This window comes from Leucopleurus acutus (genome assembly GCF_964270905.1).
Source record: "Leucopleurus acutus genome assembly, chromosome: 16".
Classification (NCBI taxonomy): Eukaryota; Metazoa; Chordata; class Mammalia; order Artiodactyla; family Delphinidae; genus Leucopleurus; species Leucopleurus acutus.
The window spans coordinates 76,392,245-76,413,238 of NC_139158.1; the positions used below are offsets into that span (position 1 = coordinate 76,392,245).

General features: G+C 45.1%; 1 protein-coding gene across 1 annotated transcript; it reads left to right on the forward strand.

The window, feature by feature from the left end:
- The first annotated feature begins 273 nt into the window (after positions 1-273).
- On the forward strand, positions 274-15,474 carry RNF114 (ring finger protein 114). The gene is made up of 6 exons (XM_082857752.1): positions 274-419; positions 4,496-4,646; positions 6,740-6,846; positions 7,166-7,280; positions 12,821-12,928; positions 13,662-15,474. The coding sequence occupies exons 1-6, from the start codon at positions 280-282 to the stop codon at positions 13,725-13,727; spliced, it is 687 nt and encodes a 228-aa protein (XP_082713878.1). The 5' UTR covers positions 274-279; the 3' UTR covers positions 13,728-15,474.
- Positions 15,475-20,994: the final 5,520 nt, after the last annotated feature.

Below are 20,994 nucleotides of genomic sequence, written 5' to 3' on the forward strand. Positions count from 1 at the left end.
AAGCACAAAGCCTGTTCCACAAAGCCAGTCTCTGGATCGGGCTCCACATTTTCCAGATTTCCCTCCCTCCCTCCCGTCAGAGAGGCCAGGAGGCGCTGCCCACCAACTAGCCCCGCCCCCAGCCCCCGACGCACGTTCCATAAGTCACGCCCCCAGCCCAACGCACGTTCCGTGAGTCACGCCCCCAGGCCGACGCACGTTTCATAAGCCCCGCCCTAGCCCCGCCCCCGCGTGCTCCTCCTTCTCGGCCGCCGTTGCCCTGCGCTCAGCGGCGGCAAGATGGCGGCGCAACTGCAGGACCGTGATGGTGGTTCGCAGCTGGCAGGGCCGGCGGCGGAGGCCGACCCCCTGGGCCGCTTCACATGTCCCGTGTGCCTAGAGGTGTACGAGAAGCCGGTGCAGGTGCCCTGTGGACACGTGTAAGTGGAGGGTCAGGGGCCGGTCGTGGGGGCGCCTGACTGGGAGGAAAATGGAGCCGAGGAGCGAGGCCTCGGCAGGGAGGGTCTCGAGGAGGGAGCGGGAGGACACGGAGTTCCTGGAGGCCCGTGGAAGTTGGCGGGGGTGGTCTTCTCTTCCGCCCTGCTTACTCCCAAGTATCCCGCTCTTCTGTTGAGCGCCTGCTGTGTTACAGGCCGCCTGCCAGGCTCCTTCCCACGCGCGATGGTGGAGTCGCACCCTGCTGGGGGTTTGGTAGGGTCTAAAGTCGGCTCTTGGGGAGTCAATTTCCCTTAAATAGTCTGTACGTGGCCCCTGAAGTACACTGTATATGGCGTCATGTGTCTACCTGTGCCAAGTAATGCTAATGTTCACTACAGTTGGGGAAACGCCGGACTAGACCAAAAGAACAAAAGGGAAGTCTTGATGTAGATCTGACCAGTCTGCCCTTCGCTGTGAAAGAGGTGGGGAGTTGGCAGATAGGGATTGTTAGCATTCCTACTTGGGTACGAGGTTTGTTTCATTGTATTTGAAATTATAAAGCCTCCATATTGCTAATAGACTGCTTATGACGACTGAAGGGGATGTGTGTGAAAATGTCCAGTATAGGTTCTGGGGTAGGTGCTTTGAGGTTGGCTGGCTTTGAATCTAAGCCTTGCTCCATCAGACACACATCAGACGCTTAAGTTGAAAGAACTGTAGAAGATGTGGCTACCTTCCTCTTGCTACTGGGAGTTGGAGTTTCCTCTGTGGCCTTCCCCAATGCTCGTCACGGGCATCATCTTGGTATTGGTCTTAGGACCCCTCTGTTGGTCAGTAGGCACAATAGGCACCTACTGGACCTCATGGGCATTCTTATTTCTGCAGCACTACAGCAGGGGAAGAGGGTTGGAGGCCATCTTGCAGGTGAGGGCACTGAGGCTCACTTAGGGCAGGTTCACCATTGTCTACTCTCCCCAGATGGACTGCAGGTGTCTGTTTGCCAGTTCAGAGAACAGTTGGCACCTGGCAAGGGCTCTTCAGGCACACTGACTGCTTTTTGCTTCTTCAAGTGCGCCAAGCTCTTTCTAGCTTCAGGCTGTTCCTGTTTGCAGTTCAATTAGCCTGGAACTCTTCTTGCCCCATTTGCACCTCCCCTGTCTCTATCCCAGATCCTTTCCAGACTTCAAGTCCCAGTTTAAGTTACCTCCCTTGTCACCATCCCCATTTAAATTACCTCCCTGCTTCTTTCCTGGGGCTTCTTTCTCCAGCCTTGCACAGAGCAAAACTTAGGGATCAGGAGGGTAGTGATCATGTCTGTTTTGCGCCTCTTTCTGTCCCAAGTGCCCAGCGTAGTGTGTGAGCAACCATCTTCCAATCTTATGTTCAACTGGCTAAAATATTTGTGTGCTCACTATGTGCCAGATTTGGGGGCACAGTAGGAAACAAGATGATTCTGCCCTCGGAGTTCACAGTCCAGTGAATTGATGATAAATCAGTACTAATAATGCTCAAACTTTTGTCAAAACTCATTGTGCAATGGGAAGGTATTATAGAGATCAAACCTGGGATGGGGACAGGGGGAGTGATCAAGTAAGGAACGAATGAACTAAGAAATTAGTGGTGGAAGCAAACCTTGTGAAAGTTGAAGTGGAGCCTAGGTAGCTTTCTGGTTGAGTCCTCTTTTCCTTGGATCAGTCCTCATTATTATGTTTACCCAATTTTGGATTAATTCAGTGGATTTCATTTACAATTAACATTTATAAAGAGGATTGACCCAGCACAATTTGCCAACTGAAGAGAAGCACAATTTGAGGTTTCCTTGAGCCAGATGGACCTTTCCTAGGTCAGAGGTCAGGGGGCAGTACTGGGATTCAAACCTTGGCTCTTTTCTTTACTCACCATACTAGCTCCGTGTGTTCATCAGTTCAATGTTGATTAAAGACAGATGGCTACACCTCTGTGAGGGCAGCCAAGTCTCCCTTAGCTCCAGCCAAGTGCTTTTTGCTCTGCCTGGTTGATTTTTGCTAACTTTTGTGCTTGGAAGTGAGCAGCACTGCAGCTCTGGCTGCGTGGAGCGTTGATCTTTATAAAACTTTATTTCAAGCCCTGAATTTTACATCCCCCTCCAACTTAGTGGAATACAGCTGGAGAATGGCAGGTGGCTAGGTGCCCAAGAGAAGGATTTTCTAAGTAGCATTATAACAGGAAGTGGAGCATCTAGAAGGCTGAACTAGAAAAAGGCCCATAAATAGGAAATGGAAACTAAAAGCCAGTCCAAGGTACAGGGGCCATTTAAAAGCAGGCTTGTTCGTCGGGTATGACTCAGGCACAGAGTGGTTTGTGAACATTGATCTCTGAGCTGAATCTTGGTGTATGCTTGAAGGGAGGCTTTGAGCCGCTTTTATCTACAAGCTGGGTTTGATTTCATTATGCTCTCTGGGATCTTCTGTGCTCTCTTGGGTACTCTATTGATCTGCCTTTGAGAAGAGGTACAACAAGTGGTGGCCATAAGGCCCCATCTGCCTCTTTAACCTCATCGCTTATCCTCTCCCCGTGGTCTACCACATCATGGCCTCAGAGACCTTCCTTTCTACCTTTTGGTTCCCGCTTTGCACTTGGTGTCATCTCTGTGGAACTCTTTTCATCCACGTCTGTGCGGCTATCCTCATAATTTTAGGTCTCAGCTCAACTGTTACCCCTTTAAAGACGCTTTCTATGACCCCCTTCCCCCGCAGCTGATCTCTTTGCCTTGTTTTATTTCCTTCATATATTTAATCACTATCTGAAGTTAACACTTGTGTTTTCCCCTACTCTGGAATATAAGCAGCATGATGACAGGGATTTTGTTTAGTTCACCACTGTGCCCTCGGTTGTGAATCATTAGACCCCCTCACTTTCTCCCATCCTGGTTTAGAATTTTGTCTAGCAGCATTTAACATCTAGCTAAATAACAAAAAGGAAGAAAATTTTTAGAGACAGTAAAAAATGGTCAGATGCACAGATTACCTTTGATTGTATGTCCTGAGTTCTTCCTGGCAGATTTTGTTATCTTGTCTGTCAGGTTGAGTATGTAGCCAGGGTATTTTCATGCTTTATTATTCCTTCCTTCTCTGTACCATATCTGAGTATCACCACCTATCTAGGCTTCGGACAGAAAGTTGGTCATCTTTGACTTCTTTTCTTTTCCAAATTCAGTAAATTACCAAGTCCTACTGATTCTACCCCTGAATCATTTCCTGAATTCTTTATTGCCTCACGGTTTCTTGCCTTTGGCCATCTGTTTGGTTTCTACATCAAGTCTTTTCTGTCTTTCCTCATCTAAAAAAATTTTTAAACCAGCAACTCTATTGTCCTTGATAACACCAGAGTTATTTTTCTAAAACTTGAATTTGGTCTGGTTGCTACCTTGTTTTAAACACCTGGCTCCCTACTGCTTATGAGGAAAGGTGTTAAACACTCACGATGCATCTGAGGAAATAAAAGTCTAAGTCTAAGGGCCTGGAGTATTCTTCCCCTCCTGTACCACTGGACTCTTTCTTTTAAGGCTCTTTCGCGGATGCTGCCTCTGAAGTCTTACCAGCTCTGTCCTTCTTGGGTCACAACTGTTGCTCTTGACTTTGTGTTTCCATAGTGCTTTGCATTCACCTCTAATGATAGCCGCGTCTGTTTGTGGTGCATTTCATATGTGCTAGACACTGCAGTAAGAGTCTGCTATGCATAATCCATCCTCCCAGCAATCCTAGAAGGAGGTACTACAATCTCCACTTCACAGAGGAGAAACTGAAGTTCAGGAGATCCCGCCAAGATCCCTCAGCGGCAGGGGCTAAGGTCTGAAGACTGTGCCGTAGCACCTTCTGCCATGTCATGGGAGTTTGCATTTATTTCTGTTGCTGGACCTGTGTGTTCGTTGCAAGGAACACCCTCCCCCCCTTTTTCTTGCCCAGAAGGACTCAGTATTTGAATCAAGAGCAGGGAGCAAGTTGTTTTTTATTCATTGATGTCATTTTAAAAGTTTATCCATTTTTGTTGTCTTGTCTCCACAATGCATGACGCAGGTTCTCTGTATGTCTTGTTCTAGCTTTTGCTCTGCATGCCTGCAGGAATGTCTGAAGCCGAAGAAGCCTGTCTGTGGGGTGTGTCGCAGCACTCTGGCACCTGGCGTCCGAGCCGTGGAGCTCGAGCGGCAGATTGAGAGCACAGAGACTTCTTGCCATGGCTGCCGTAAAAATGTATGTGGAAGTAATACGGAAGAGTCAGTGTCTTTCTATTAGATGGGTAAAATGTAGATCTGTTGCCACGTTGTTTCTGAAGTTAGAGCGTGACTAAGTGACTAACAGCACGTGTGCATGCTGGTTATCTGTGGCAGTGGCTGTGCTGTTGCATTTTGGTAACCTTAATTGGTTGTGGTGGGGGTTTTTTTTCCTTTAAGAATTGGTTTAGTATATTACATAGTTTAGCTTTGAAAGCCATAGAAATCAGTTGTCCCGGTTTTTTCCTGCAAAAGACCCATTTTCCCAAAGCAGCATACACAGTTTTAATTAGAATATAATGAATGATATTTCTTAATTTTTTAAAATATAAAATGAAGTCAGTGACTCAAAGTTACCTGCTGCAATGAGTTTGAGGGGAAAAATTTTTTTTTTTTGGGGGGGGGGGGCATGCGACCTGGCATGCAGGATCTTAGTTTCCCAACCCCAGGGATGGAACCCGCGCCCCCTGCAGTGGAAGCACGGAGTCTTAACCACTGGAACACCAGGGAAGTCCTGAGGGGAAATTTTATAATGTATATTACTAAAGATATAAAACTTGTTCAACTTTTTAGCACTTGGCAAGGAGGAATTGTAGTGCAAAGGTCAATATGAAGTCATTTGATTATAATAGCAATATCTAACATTTGAAGTGCATCCATACTCTTTTGTGTGACCATATTCGAGTCAAGAATATTTATCTTAACATCTGTTGTAACTGCACAGGTTACAACATTTTATTTTCAAAGAGATATACACAGCATTATTGGTTTTTAAATCATTATGATTTTATTAATTCCAGACAACACAAAAATATAAACTAATGTAGGCTTGTTCCCCGCTCCAGAGATGACCTCTTTAAACATGCTTCAATTTGGAAGGCTGCAAGATATTTTTCTGCCCATTGACAAACACAAGTGTGAGATTTCTACAAAATAGGATCATACTATAATATATATTTCTACAAGTTCTTTTCACTTTTGAAAACTTTTTTTTACTTAATGGACTTATTTGACATCCTCGCATTTTAGTTTCATTACTTTAACACCTTAATATGGATAGCCATAAAATGGATATACCTTACCATTTCTTTCCTTTCAGAGTGATTTAGCACTAGGGGTACCCAGTGGCTGCAGTTCTGAGTAGGACTGTTTCCCGTCCCTTTTAATTGGGAGCTCTTTGATAGACAGCTTGAGGTCAAGTTCTTTAGCTGGAGATAAGACAGAAAGAAGCATCATGGTAAGCCAGAGCTCAAATACTGAAACATATTTTTCCTTGTAGTTTCTTTTGATTTAGAAACTCAAGATACTGAAATAAAGTTTCCTGTTACCTTCATCTTTCTTTATGTATGCATGATGAGTTTTTAAAAATTTCTGTATGCTTTTGATTTTCTTCATTTTAAAGATTAGTGATTGTATTGTATTATACCTCCAGAAATGTTTATCTTCCCTTTACCTCCTCTTTCTTCATTCCTTACACTTTTTCTTTCTTTTTAGATCACCTGTGATGAAGCACTCTTCTGTGGGTTTTCTTTTCTCTTTCCATCTTGCAAAGACTAGATTTTATTAGAGGAATAGAGTTCAGATTCTGGGGTTTTTTTGTAAGATCGTTTATCACAATCTGGTGATAGGATATAATTGTTTAACTAGGATTACTAGCCTTTATCCCTTTTACGTAAATCATCACTTTTCTTTGCCGTACTTATAATGGAATGTGGTTCTTGGCTTGCATAAGGAGATTAGTTTAAGTGCCAGTGTGGAAAACTTTAAAAACTTCACTGGGTTTGGAGTGTCTCTGTGAGCAGAGAGCATATCATGAATAAAGCAAACCTCTCTGCGAGTGATTTTAGAGTGGAGGCAGATAGCCTCGTTTGGTCACGTAAAACATCAGCCTTGGTATTAACGGAAACCCTGCAACAGTCAGAGTTTCAGTCCCATCAGCATAGCCAGGAGTCTGGTGAGATTGTTTGCCAGGGTGACATAGGTCTAGTTTTCATCTTGCCTTCACTTTGGGACTGTGTTGGACTGGGTACAAGTTCCTGACTAACCTGTGGGCTCTGATTCTTCCTACTTAAGTTCTTCCTATCCAAGATCCGTGCACATGTGGCTACCTGTTCCAAATACCAGAATTACATCATGGAAGGTGTGAAGGCCACCACCAAGGATGTGTCCCTTCAGCCAAGGTAAATGACTCTGTCACTCTCTTAGGTGGACGTCTTTCTTCATGAGTTTTGGAAAGTGGCGGTATAATTGTTATGCTGGCTAAAGCTGACATAAGGTTTTGTTTTGGGATGGGTGTGGAGAAGGACTCTCATGTTCACTTCAAATATTAGCTGATCTGTTATTTTCAGTCATTTGACCTGATGCATAAGTGATCATCAGAACCCCTGTCATGACACATTGAGTGAACTTTGCTCCTTTTGGGAGGGTACAGTGATTTAAATTATGTGGAAAGTTACTCACAGAGAGGTTTCTTCTTTTTTCCTGCTTTTCATCTTCCAGAAATGTCCCAAACCGTTATACTTTCCCTTGTCCTTACTGTCCGGAGAAGAATTTTGATCAAGAAGGACTTGTAGAACACTGCAGGTTGTTGCATAGCACGGACACCAAATCTGTGGTAAGAGTAACTCTTTGAGTTTTTTGTTTTGTTATGTGGGTTTTTGTTGTTGTTTTTTGCATTTTTATGAGGAAAAAAAGTCAAACTTAACAGAAAAATTACAGGGTTAGTTAAATGAACTCTATGTACCCTTTACCTAGAGTCACAGATTAATAAGATTTTACCATATTTGCCTAACTGTACTCTATATACATATTTTATGCTAACCATTTGAGAATAAGTTACAGATATCATGACCCTTTGTCCCTAAATACTTCAGCACATATCTCCTAAGAAGAAGTAAATGTCTTCTTAGAAAACCACATTTTTTCGTGAGTTTGATTTTCACATTCAGGAATTGTAACATTGATACAATCTAATACCTACTTTGGGATTCATGTTTAAATTTTAACAATTGTAGTGTCCTTCATAGCAATCTCCCCTGACCCCAAAATCCTGGATCTGTGTGTTATATTTAGGTGTCAGGTCTCTTTAGTCCTCAGTTTTTCTTTGTCTTTCATGACCTTGACATTTTTGAAGAGGACAGGCCAGTTGTTTTGTAGAATGTCCTTCAGTTTGGGTTTGTCTGTTTCTTCATGATTATGAGCAGGGATGCTACATCTTCCGGGTATACATCAGGCGGGTCATGTGATGTTTGTTGTTCCCATTGTTGGTAATGTTAACTTGGATCCCCTGGTGTCTGCATAAAGCTGCCGTTTTCCATTTGAGTAGCTTCTTCATAGTTGTGGGGAAAGAGAATGTAGATGAAATTATTAGGATAGTGCTTATCAGTCCTTTGATATTTAATTTATATATCAAGGCTGACATGTAGTTTTCTTTTAAAAAAAAAAGAAAGTTTGAATTTGGTCCATCTCAGCAGTGTTACCCCTTCCGTCTTAATGTGATTGACAGACTAGGTCTTAATACAACTTTCTCTATAGTTTTGTTTGTTTTCCCATTTATCTCACACTGCTTCTGTTGAACTGTGTAGCTAGTTTTATGAGCAGATCTTCAGCTCCACTGCTATAAAAGATGGTGTACAGACTTGAGAATTTGCATGAGCTTTTGCTAGTAGAATTAGGCCTGATGGCACTCGGTGTTTTTCTGTCTTAAATCTTAAGATTCAGCTGGTCTGTTTGAGAATACCTTGAATCTTCTCTATTGAACTCCTTGCCAAGTCCAAATTCTGGTCAGTACAGCTACTTTTTACACTGGGCTCCCTGGACTCTTAATGTTGTGCTGTGACAGATTCCACAGATGAACCCCCCCCTCTCTGCTTTTCCCAACTCCCCAAACTAACTGGGCTGACTTGGCCCAGCGAGCACCCTGTTTTCAGCCAGGCCCTATTGCCACTAGGCACACACACACACTGTCTGGTGGCTGTACTGGGCACTCTCTTTTCATTAAGTTCCTGGCATGAACTATCCCCATCTTTTCCACAGATAATGGTGAGTCCTGCTTTTCACTAAGTTCCAAGTACCAGGTGTGTGTTCCTTTCTTCTCTGTTCGTTCTGTCTCAGGAGCTCTCTGATCTATCTCTGAGGTCACAGACTGGCAGCCTGTCTGGCCCATACCCATTTTCATTTCCCCAAACTTTAAAAATTAGCAGATTTCTCAATCTTGATACTCCACATTTGAGAAGTGAGAAGTTCCGGCAAGAGTTGACTGGCTCTGAGTAGTGCTGGCCCCTCTAGATGGGATGGCTCACAGACATCCTGCTTTGCTTGTTTGCCTTTCCCACCGGGTTCCTGTGAACGCTTGAGTGTGCACCCCTCCTTCTGTGTCCTTATCATTCCCTCGTGCTAAGGAAAAGGCTCCTTTGCAAGTCTGCCTCTTCTCTGCCCGCATCCTCAGATCCAGGCAGAGGACTGAGACTAGGGCCTTGCCCTGCCCCTGAGGCTTCCTCTCCCCACCATGTCTCTCCTGTCACCTTCAGCTTTTCTCTCTACCTGCTCCTAACACTTGCTTTCCTTCAGACATGCCCAATCTTCCCTGTCTAATTGGTGGGAGGAATATTTGGTCCACTGTTTTCTCTATATAGCCTGCAGTTTCTCTTTTCCTTCAGGCTTTGGTTTGTCAGCTGCTGCTGTCTCTTCCGTATTCTCTCCTTTATCCCTTTAGAGTCCAGCGTCCACTGCTGGCATCACATTCTCCATGGACCCAGCTGGTCTTCTTAAGTCTTGTTTTCTCTCACCTCGCTGCAATTTTTAAAATTTGTTTCTTTGTATGTAGTCAGTTCCTTGTATAAGAAGTGGACTGTGGCCCCTTCCCCTAGACTCCTGGTTCCCTCTATACCATCAGTTATTCAAGTATTTTTTATATTCTTGCAATTTAGTTTATGTTTGGATGTGAGAAATGCATTATATTACCACTTATCATTTTTGTATAATGGAAGTAAACCCAATGTAAAAGTAGAACAACACACCATGCCTGCCGACCTTGCATGAGATCAGTCACAAAGAACTGATTATTTTCTCTCAGAAATAAACAGCCTCATCATTTGATACTAATACCCATCCTTCTGAGATCTGTATCTTTATTACATAGATGAGTGTTGAGGTTTCTGAGGCAGATGCCAATCTGGAATGGCCATCGCACCCCAGAGCCATGTGGGATGAGCCACTTCTCAACCGCCATGTCTTCAGATTCATCTGCATTAAACTTAGTAAATCCCCACTCCTTGGAGATGCAGATTTCCTGGCGGCCAGGGTGCCTGAACTTGGCCCTGCACAGGGCCTCAATCACATGCTCCTTGTTCTGCAGCTTAGTGTGGATGGGCCTGATGACTTCACCAACGGAAGACTCTGGCTACTGTGCCCAAGGGCCTTCCCAAGGCACCCTGTACACCTGTCTGGAGCCTAGACTGGGGACGGCCTGAGGCCAGACATTTTCTTTTCCTATGATTCCAGAATAGCTGCTCAGTACACATTCTTTGTCTGCACTAAGCATGATATGTTCTATGAAAAACACCCCAAAGCCAGGTTTTCAGCTGCTGCTTCAAGATGTTTCAGTTATGGTTCTTAATAACTAATTACTAATTGAAAGAGCAAATGAGCTTAGACACAGACACACAAACACCACCACCTGCTCCCACTACCCATTTTCCATTTTAAAGTTAGCCAGATAAGCTCAACTATTTTAGTAATTATGAAAACTAAAACGGATGTTAAATCAAATGATAGAGCTACTCAAATTCATTTCCTACCACTGTCTCCCCTGCACTCATTTCTGGAAGTGAATAAGAAACCAGCGTACCACCCGCGCTAAGTGGATTGCCCACATTGTGAAGCTGGTTAGTGCAGAACCAGTACTGGAACCCAGTGTCCTGGCTCCTAAACCAGTTCTCTCTTAACAGCATCAGAGACACCTCTGTCGGGTGCTCATTGGCCTCTGAGTAGTGCTCAACTGTGTGTGTGGAAAATACACAGTTATGTCATCCAGTGACATTTCTAGCTTTCAAATGTATGATTCATGTGCGTCTTGCTTTTTTGTCCCCCTTTGGATGCAAGTGACAGCGCATATCTACACACTGTAACCAATGTTGTTGACATCTGTCCACATCAGTACGTGTAGATCTGATTCTTTTTTAATGAGCTTCTCAGTTTTCCATTACTTGTCTGTACCATGATTTAACTGGTCCCTTATTGATAAACGTCAAGGTTACTTCCAGACGGTATCAGAAAATTTGATTAAAGACTGGATATTAAATGCTACTAAAAAAAATTGATCGTTGGGTGAGATAATAAATAGTACTGTATTTGTAAAGGGAAACACATATTTTTAGGACTGTTCTGAAACAATTAAGGGTGAATTGTTGTGTCTTATTTTTAAATGCTTCATTTTTTGCTGAAGTAAGTATGCCAAACTTAAATCTAGGTGTTGAGGATAAGGGATGGTTTATCAAACTATTATCTACTTTCCTATAGTTCTGAAGTTTTTCATAGTACATTTGTAAAGGCTGTCATAGATTTTAACATACCTTTGCCTGTATTTACGTATGTCTGAAAAATAAAGTCTTAGCCTGCAGCCAGTTAAGCCGACCGTGCTCTTTTCTCCATGGGGGCCCGGTGTGCAGTGGCTGCAGAGAGCAGCCTCCTTGGTAGTGTATGCAGCCTGTTGCCTGTACGGGTTGCCCTAAGGGACCTTGGAGACAGCCCTTTCCAGTGGACATTCGTGTCTGGCCTCAGGCCGTCCCCAGTCTAGGCTCCAGACAGGTGTACAGGGTGCCTTGGGAAAACCCTTGGGCACAGTAGCCAGAGTCTTCTGGCGAAGTCATCATGCCCATCCACACCAAGCTGCAGAACGAGGAGCATGTGATTGAGGCCCTGTGCAGGGCCAAGTTCAGGTACCCTGGCTGCCAGGAAATCTGCATCTCCAAGGAGTGGGGATTTACTAAGTTTAATGCAGATGAATCTGAAGACATGGCGGCTGAGAAGTGGCTCATCCCAGATAGCTCTGGGGTCAAATACATCACTAATCGTGGCTCCTGGACAGAGGCACTCATGAGACCTTGACCCTGTCCCTTCCTCACTGAGGCCCATCAGTGAATCCCACTTCCTAACAAAAAAAAGAATAGTAATAAAGTCTTAGATATGGATTAATTTGGTCAAAGGTTAAGTACATTCATAATTTTGATAGATATTGCTAAACTACTCTGTGGTATCTGGTACTGCAACCTAATTTTTTGTCCTTTTTTTCCCCTCCTTTGGCTTCTTGAAATCCCTCTGATTATTTTGTCTCTGTTGAAGCCTCACTTCCTTCAGCCCTTGGTCCTCTGTTCTGCCCCTCTCCTTCTGCAGAACTCCTTAAATGTCAGTGTTTCAGCCCTTCCCTTTGGAAGCCTCCTCCTCCCCAGACTCTGGTTCTGATCATGCTCTCCTCCACAGCGCCAGCCGCCTGCCTAGCTCCTTAACCATTTCATATTTATCTTATGTCAGCCCCCTTTGTCACATATCTTCCTTGTAGATGGTGGGGTTCCGTTGGCAAGCCAGACCGCTTATGCCTGCTTCTCCCCCCCTCCAACTCCTCTCTGCCCCTCGCCGTGAATTTTCCATTCTAGCCAGACTAATTGGCTTCTTGCCATGTACTCTTTGTCTTTCCAAATACCTCCCGCTCTTCAAAGCCCAAATCAACCTCTTGTATGAAGGCTCTTTAGCCTGAGCCCCCTCATCTGAGCATTTACTTTATAAAAATAGCACATAAGTCTGTGTTTTACTTCCTTGGGATGTCGCTCATCTGTCATTTCCTTGGTTTTCTTTGTGCTTTTAGATCATTTTGTGTGCTGGGTTGGAAGGTCGTAGTCTAGGCTCCTCCTAGGCTGACACAGTGTTCTCACCTCAGGAGGGGATCAAAAATGGGTGGTATCATGGCCTAAGCCTTTTGACTCAAGTGGGAGACTGACAGTGTCTTCTGGGATGTGAATGTGCACTTGAAGATGTGACCAGGCCCTGGACTGGTGGTCAGGAAAGCTGTCCTGGAAGAAAGGTGGCCGAACACAGGCCACAGAGGGCTAATGTCAGCTCAGACATCCAGCACCTGATACCGTGCTTCTTTATTGAAAGGTTTGTCCGATATGTGCCTCGATGCCCTGGGGAGACCCTAACTACCGCAGCGCCAACTTCATAGAGCACATCCAGCGCCGGCACCAGTTTTCTTACGACACTTTCGTGGTGAGTCTGGAGCCTGTGCTCTAACTCCTTCCCCCGGGGGGTGGCACAGCTCCCTCCCTTCTCTTACCTGGAGAACTGTGGGCCCCCTTGGTGAGTTTTGTCACTGATGTGATGGGCTCCCTGGAATGACAGCTGTGTGGTATTTAAGAAGATGAACTGGCCAGTCATCTAGACTGAGATATAGTAAGCTTGCTTTTATTTTATGTTTTCCAAAACTCTTGTCTACTTCAGTATGTGGTTTCTACCTGTTATGGAACCTGGTTTAGGATCCTTAAGCTCAGGTGCCCACGGGAACCAGGCAAGTAATGGAAGTGATTCTGCTAAGGAATTGCAAGCTGGGCGGGTGTGACTCAGGTAATGCAGCCAGCAACGCCAGCTGCAATTCCCAAATAGATAGCTTTGCCTCATTGAATCAAAAAGGCTGCTTTTACTTCGGAACACTCCAGGTCTGAATGCTTGGTCTGTACCAGGCTTCACTCAGGTGCTCTCTGGTCCCCACCCTTCCATCTGAGGGAGCTGTCATCATGGTCATCATCAGGATGAGGCAGCCAAGGCACAGAGAGATCAAGCACTTTCCCGGAGTCATGCAGCCGGCATCGCAGACCGTGGAGCTGGCCCCTGGCCTCCGGCCCCTCTCCAGAGCCACCGCTCACATGCCCTGCTTCTCCAACTGAAAGTGAGTTCTTGCAGCTGCGCACAGTTGGCTGAGGCCGAGCGTCTTTTTTGCCCGTAGGATTATGACGTGGATGAGGAGGACATGATGAACCAGGTGCTGCAGCGCTCCATCATCGACCAGTGAGCAGGCTCTGCTGGGGCTCGTGTTCCAGAGCTTCCATTACATGTTCCGCGGGAAACGTGTGACTCCTCCACCTAAATGTACAACAGACCTGGAAGTGAGCCGTGGTATTAGGACAGGGTCACTTCCAACGGGGAACAGGTCCCCAGATCAGAGCCCTCCTTTCCTTTGGTCTCTTCCCCTACTGTTTACCCTGCTTGTCACATGTCTGGTCTTGCTCCTCAGCCACATCCTGCAGCTTCTGCCTCCTTTTTGGAAGGGAACCCAGCTTCTCCACCTGTTCTTGTTTCACATTTGAGCCTCGTGTTCGATGTTGACCTCTCAGGTCCTCTGAGCCAGCCAGGACCTTTTCTGGGTCATGAATAGCACAGATGAGACAAGCGTCTCCTCTCCTTGTCCCCGGGGTGTGAGCTCTGGCAATAACGCATCTGATCAGTGATGGAGCTCCTTCTGTGCTGTGCAAGTTCCTGTTAGTTGGTCCTTGGCAGCAGCTGCCAGAAGCTGGAGTTACCTCATGGGAAACATTTCACGTCCTGTTGGCCTGAATGTTCTGGACTTAACATGGTCTGGTGCTGGAAGTTTTGCTTAGTGATATTTTCCTACCATTCCTGCACACCCTTAGGATTAACTGGTTCAATCTTAAATGCCTGCATGGTGCCTTTTTAGGATAAAGGTGTAACCACATATTTTTAGTGAAAGTAAGTGTTTCTGGCTTAGGAAAGTTAAACTCCATTTATCCATAAGTGGGGAGGAGGGTCAGCTAAGTGAGGTGGGAGGGCCATAGCTTTTTGGTTCTGATTTTCAAACTGATGAAGTATTTTCCGGTGACTTGGTTATGTTTGCTTCTCTACTGGGGAGCCTGCTTATGTTCCTGTCCTTGAAGCACAAACAGGAGTCCTCAAATGAATAAGAAGTCTGGGGGCTCCAGTGGATGCTAGTTCTTTTATTTGGTAATTCAGATTAAACTGTGTGTTGCTTTTCTGTCACGAATGGCTTCCTTATAAAACTGGTTTCAACACGTAAGTCGGTGTGTGAAGACCTGCCTTCTAAAGCGGAGGGGTTGGGGAGATCTGGTATCGCCGCTGCTGTCTCTGACAAGACACGCTGTTCAGAAGGCACAGCACACTTCCTGGGAGCAGTTGGTAATGGAAGCTGTCCACTGGAAACTTGCTTTGCTAATACCTTCGGAAGCCTGAAGTTCGACTGTTTCACGAATATTAATAAATACGAGGCTAAGGGCTGTCTAATCTGTAGGAGCAGAGCTTCTGATCCACCAAAAGGCATCTGGGTCTAAGTTCATTTTTCCTTGTTAGATCGCTTGTCTGAATATGGACATTGTTTCTGGTCAGTGGCTGAGGTTTCAGATGACAAGGGGCTCTGGGCCTGTGCACTGAGCTGTGGGCCTTGCGCTCCCTGCCAGCGAGAGCTGCACGTGCCCAGGGCCCAGCAAAGACGGGCCTTTTGGGGGCAAAGTAACTTTTTCTAATGTGTTGTTGCTTGGGAGGGCCCCGATGTTATGGTCAGATTCTTAACTAATTTCTGGAAGAAGTTCATCTCAGTCTAAGTTTAGAGGGAAATTTGACAAAACCTTCATTTGCGGGACCTGATGATGGTGGTCTCACTGGTGATACCAAGAAACTGAGTTCCTTGTATTAAGTGCACTTCATGTATTTCTAATAAGACGACTTTCCAGAAAGTGACATTTGTTATGTTCTGGCTTTTAAAAGGTGAAATATAAATAAATTTCATAATTTATCCAACTGGTAAGCTGTAATGCCTGTTTTCATTAACCACCATTTGCTGAAGTCTGGGTCTGGGGGGCTCCCGGAAGATTGTTGCTCTTTTTAAGGGGAAGTTCTTGTCTATCATGAGTGAGTCCCATCTGGCTCTGATCTCAGCTCTGACACTTCGCCGGCTGGCTTCACCGGGCCTGTGTTGTCTGGAGAACGAACCCCCTTCCCTGCCGAACCCCCCCCTCGCCCCCCATGTTGGGAGGTCCCATGAGGCAAGAAGTCGCTGTGTTCCATGAAACGACTTCAGATGCCTTAGCGGCAGCCCTGAAACATCATAGCAGAGGGTTCCACACGTGAACATCTGAGGTCATGGGCGTGTTTCTGTTCTGCACTCTGCCGCTGGCTGTAGGATGTCTGGAAAATACTTCCCCCTCCCGATTTAAATAGGTTTTAATAGGATCTATCTCCTACATGTGGAGAAGGGACAACAGGGGGAAAGAGGGGAAGCAGAGACCAGGGAGGCTGCTGTTGGCGGTTCCGGGCAGGAGCCAGCGGCTGCTTCGGGCCGTGTAGCCATAGGGGTGCCGAAGTTGTCTGATTCCGTCAGATATATTTTTGATGGTAAGGTGTGAAAGCAAGAGAGGAGTTGCAATGAGAGAATGACACCAAGGTTTGGGGCTTGAATGACTGCGGGGTGGAGTTATCTTTCTGAATTGAAGGGAAGACTCCAAGAGGAGCAGCTGTGGGGGAATCAGATGTTTTAGGAATGGGTACCTAGGCCTTGGGATAAGACTTCAAGTTCTAGCATCATGCACAAGATACAGGAAGTGCCAGCCCTCGAGCAACTCAAATAGGACTAGGATGTGCCTGGGGCACTTAAATAACTAAAAGTTACTCTGATATTGTCAGTTACTCTGATGTCAAAGGTGGATGTGGATCAAACTATTTCTTAAAATGTATGACTAGACAATATATTTCTACACTTGTTTTAAATATAGTGTAATTAAAAATAAGTAGGCATTAGAAGTATTTCATCTTCAGTGCTAAAAGCTCTCACATTCAATTTGGCCAAAAAACTTTTGATTTCCTTATATTCAGGCATATATGGTGTTTACTAAGCACCCATTATGAGCCAGGATTGTGCTAGCCACTGGGGATTTATACACTAATCAAATGTATAATTACAGGCTGTTAAGTCTTCATGGTAGGGGATTAATAAATGGTAGCTATTTTATAAATAGTAAATACCTCCTACTTTATAAAGAAACTAGAAGCCAGAAGTCCAAAGGCTTACAGAAGCATCTAGACCTTTTATCCCTTCTCTACCTGTGCCTTCTCCCTTTCCTATAATATTGCATGGGAGTGTAATTTGCCCAAGTTAGGAAGTGAACACCAGGAATATTCATACTAAAAAATTATTTGTTGTTTGTTTGAAATTCATATTTAACTGGGTGTCCTGTATTTTTATCCATTGTCTGGAAACCCTAGTCAATGTATATTAGCAGAATAAATGTCCTGAACATCTGCTATATGCCAGGCAGCTCACACCTTGTCATTAAATCATCATTTGTGCAGTTACTTGTTTTAATGGCTGCCTCGCACACTAACAAGCTCTTGAGGGCGAGGACCATACCTGTCTCGTGCACCACTCTCCTCCATACTTGACCCCGAGTATACTCAGTAAATATTCCTAGAATTGAAATGGAACTAAAGGGAGCCCTTTTACAATGATACTTCCTTTCCGTGGCGACTCTTCCAGCCCAGAATTAGGGGCCGGTACGGTGGCAAAAAGATCCTGAAAGAAGCTGGCCCCGCTGTCCAGCGCGGGGAGGCGGGTCCTCAAACCGGAAGCGCAGGAGCCAGGACTTGCCGCGCAGAGGGGGCGAGACTGGGGGCAGGTAAGATGGCTGCTGCCTGGTGGGGACCTGACCTGCCCAGGCCCTCGACGTGATCCCTGGAAGCTCTCTTGCCTTTTTCCCTCTCTCAATATCCCCTGGCCTTCCGCAGTATCTGCTGAATGTCCCATATGAGGCTCAGCTGGGCGTTAATGAGTACAGGAATAACGACAATAGATAACCATTCTCATCCTGGGTTCCTGACACAGCGCCTGCCCTCAAATAATTTTTATTTAACCCTCTTTCCTGAAAGGTGACCAAAACCAGGCATTCAGGATACTCCAGAAAAGTCAATCTGATCGAATCCTTTTAACCAGCCCCGCCATTACACACATGATGGAGTGGAGGAGGGAAAGGGTGAGTAATTTTCCCGAGCGGAACAGGAACAACTCGGTGGTACAGCATAGAGGTGTGAATAGACGCATGGTCTCAGGCACACTGCACAGTCCCCAGCATCTACACTATTAGTTGTGTGACCTTGGACAATTTTTTTTTGGTTTGGCCGCGCCGTGCAGCTGTGGGATCTTAGTCCCCCGACCAGGGGGTCAGACTCGGGCCCTGGGCAGTGAAAGCGCAGAGCCCTAACCACTGGACCGCCAGGGAATTTCCTTGAACAACTTACTCTAATCTCTTTGTGCCTTGGTTTCCTCATCCGTAACATGGGGTTAATAAACGTGTCTTCCTCACAGAGTTGTGGGAAATCTAGTGAAATAGTCCACATCAAGCCTTAGAACAGGGCCTGGCACAAAATAAGTGCTTAATAAATGTGAGCTCCCAGTGCCACTACTGTTTTTCTCCATTCTTGAGACCACCCAGCAGTGCCCAGCCTCACCCAAGCAGCTAGCAGCTGTAAATGTTTGATGACTAAGTACTACTATTAAGTGAAGTGTTTCCCAAACTTGCCCTGAAGACATGAATTACCTGGGAGGCAGTTGCTCCAAAATAGATTCTCAGGCTCTTCTCTTAGAGATTCTGATTGGCAGATGTGGGTGGGGCCTGGGAATCTGTATCTTTTAAAAAGAGCCTCAGGTAAAACGCATCCTTAGGCTAGCATAGGAAATTCTATTCTGTACACAGGCTAGTGTTACAACACATCTATTGCAGCTGGGGTGGGGCAGCCATTCAGTTGATGGTTAGAACCAGACGGACAAGCTCAGTTCTTACAAGACTTTAGGGATAACTCTTCTGCTTATAAAAATCATCTAGACTGTTTGGTCTCACATGATGACCCCACAAAGGGAAAATTAGTAACTTTGTAGCGGAGAAACCTAGCAGACACCTTCTTTACCAAGGGATCAGACTTAGTATCCCCGATAATGGGACAAACCGTGGGTGACATGATGGGATGCACTCGAGGACGCAGCACTTCCGAGGTTCCTGGCAGAAAAACGTTTAACCTGAGTCTAATTATAAGGAAACATCAGGCAAGTCATCCAAACTGAGGGACATTTTTCGAAACTCTTGAAAAATGTCAAGGTCAGATTAAAGAAGACTAAAGAGGCAAGCAATCGACTGCAATGCTGCATGATCCCGGGTTGGATTCTTGATGGGATAGGGGTTGCCCTAAAGGATGTTAATGGCCCAGTTGCTGACATTTGAATATGGATTGTGGAACAAGTAATAGTATTTTATCGGTGTTAGGTTTCCTGATTTTGATAATTACACCACAGTCACATAGAGAATGTCCTTATTCTTAGGAGATATGCATAGAAGAGCATATCAAATTACTCTCAAACGGTTCAGAAGAAAATAATACATGCCTGTGTATAAATAGATAAATAAAACGATAAAGCAAATATGCACAATGTTAAAAATGATAAGGCTTATTGTTTTAAAAAATAACAGAAGACAGGTAAAGCAGAAAAATCTGAAAAAGAAAGTGGAAACCACTCCTCATCCCACCCCAGACAGCCAGGGATCATTTCTTCAATGAAATACTTACATGTCCTTGGATCACCACATTTTTGATTGAAACTTAAAATGGGCAAATGCTTTACTTCTGGTCTATAACCTGCATTTTTCACTCCATGATATATCTCTCAACATCCTTCCTGTCATTGTGGTGTCATTTCTAATGACTGCATGATGCTCCTGGTGAGGATGGACCATACTTTATTTATTAGTGGGTATTTAGGTTGTTTGCAGTTTGACTGTGTCAACCTAAAACAATAATACAGCCAGTTATTTTAGCAACAAAATGAGTTTATCCAGGAGCAGCAAAGAATTGCAACTTGGGACATGCAGCTATGGCAAACCACATGCCAGTCTGGTAGAAAAAAGGAGAGGAAACTCTTTTATAGAGGAGAAGGGGAAGTTGGGAGGGGCTGTTATAAACAAAAAGTCCATTGGAGGAAACTGGGAGTTCAGAGTATAGTGCCTTGTCATTGGCTGCATTGTGAAAGTCTCTCAATGGCTGAGCTATTGTCAAGCAAGGAGAAAATCTTTCTTCCTCCTGCTAGTACTAGTAAAATACTGTCACTTCCTGCCGGAGATGCAAGGTACATCCCCTGTTGGGATTTGTATTGACTTCTAGTGGCATATGCATGAGAGCTCCCCCTTCTGGCCTCCCAACTCCATTTTAGTGAGGTTTCCCTTTATTAATTTTCACAACTGTTATGGACTGTGCTAGAGTGAGCATCCTTCCAAATATGTCTTGCCTGCTCATCTAAGCATTTTATATACAGAGCTGCCGGGTCAAATGGAGACAGGTTGAGAGAGGCAGAAATAGGGAGAAAGACAGAGAGACAGAGGCAGGCAGAGTCCAGGGAGACAGAGAGAGACATGCCCAAGGTGAGACAGTGAGAGAGAGAGAGAGTCAGAAAGAGACTCCCAGAGAGACAGAGAGGGAAAGAGACAGAGATGGAGAGAGACAAGGAGAAAGAACAAGGTGGAGGGAGAGACTGGGATAGAGAAGGGTTGCTGCTGTCCGGGGAGACTGAGAGGGAGCTGGTCTGAGGCATGGAGGCCCTGACAGCCTGGCCACAGGAATTCAGGCAGAGAATGACAAAGCGACTTTTAGGAACACACCCTCCAGATACGATTGTAGATGAGGTCAGTGTCCTTCGTGCAAGGATTATCATGGGACTATTGTTCCCGGTAAGCAGAAGATGAGAAGCAACCTCATTGCCCATCAGCAGCAGGGGACTCGTTATATAGATTGTGCTCTAAGTGCTGGTCGGAGCCAGTCTCCAAGTAGGGCTGCCAGACTTAGCAAATAAAAATACAAGAGATCCAGTTAATTTTGAATTTCAGGTAAAGAATTAATCCTGTTCCTTGCAGTCTGATACTGAAAGTTTATTTGTTGTTTATATGAAATTCTAGTTTAATAGGGTATCTGTATTTTATTTGGCAACCCTATCTCCAAGATCAGTGAGAACAGCCAGGTGAAATCAGGATAGAGGGTGTGTGTGTCTCTGTGTGTGCCTGTGTGTGTCTGTGTACACGTGCCTGCGAGGAGGGCTTCTGGGGTGGCTTGTCCAGGTTCTAGGTCCCAACCTACGTAGTAGTTGTAGTTCAAGGGAAGGGACCTATCCAGGGTCACACAACCACAGGTGGTAGGGCTAGGTGGGACCCCACCTTTGTGCTTTGCAGTAATGTGCGTGTATATGTCTTAAGAGTGTTAATGTGTTAACTAAAAATATT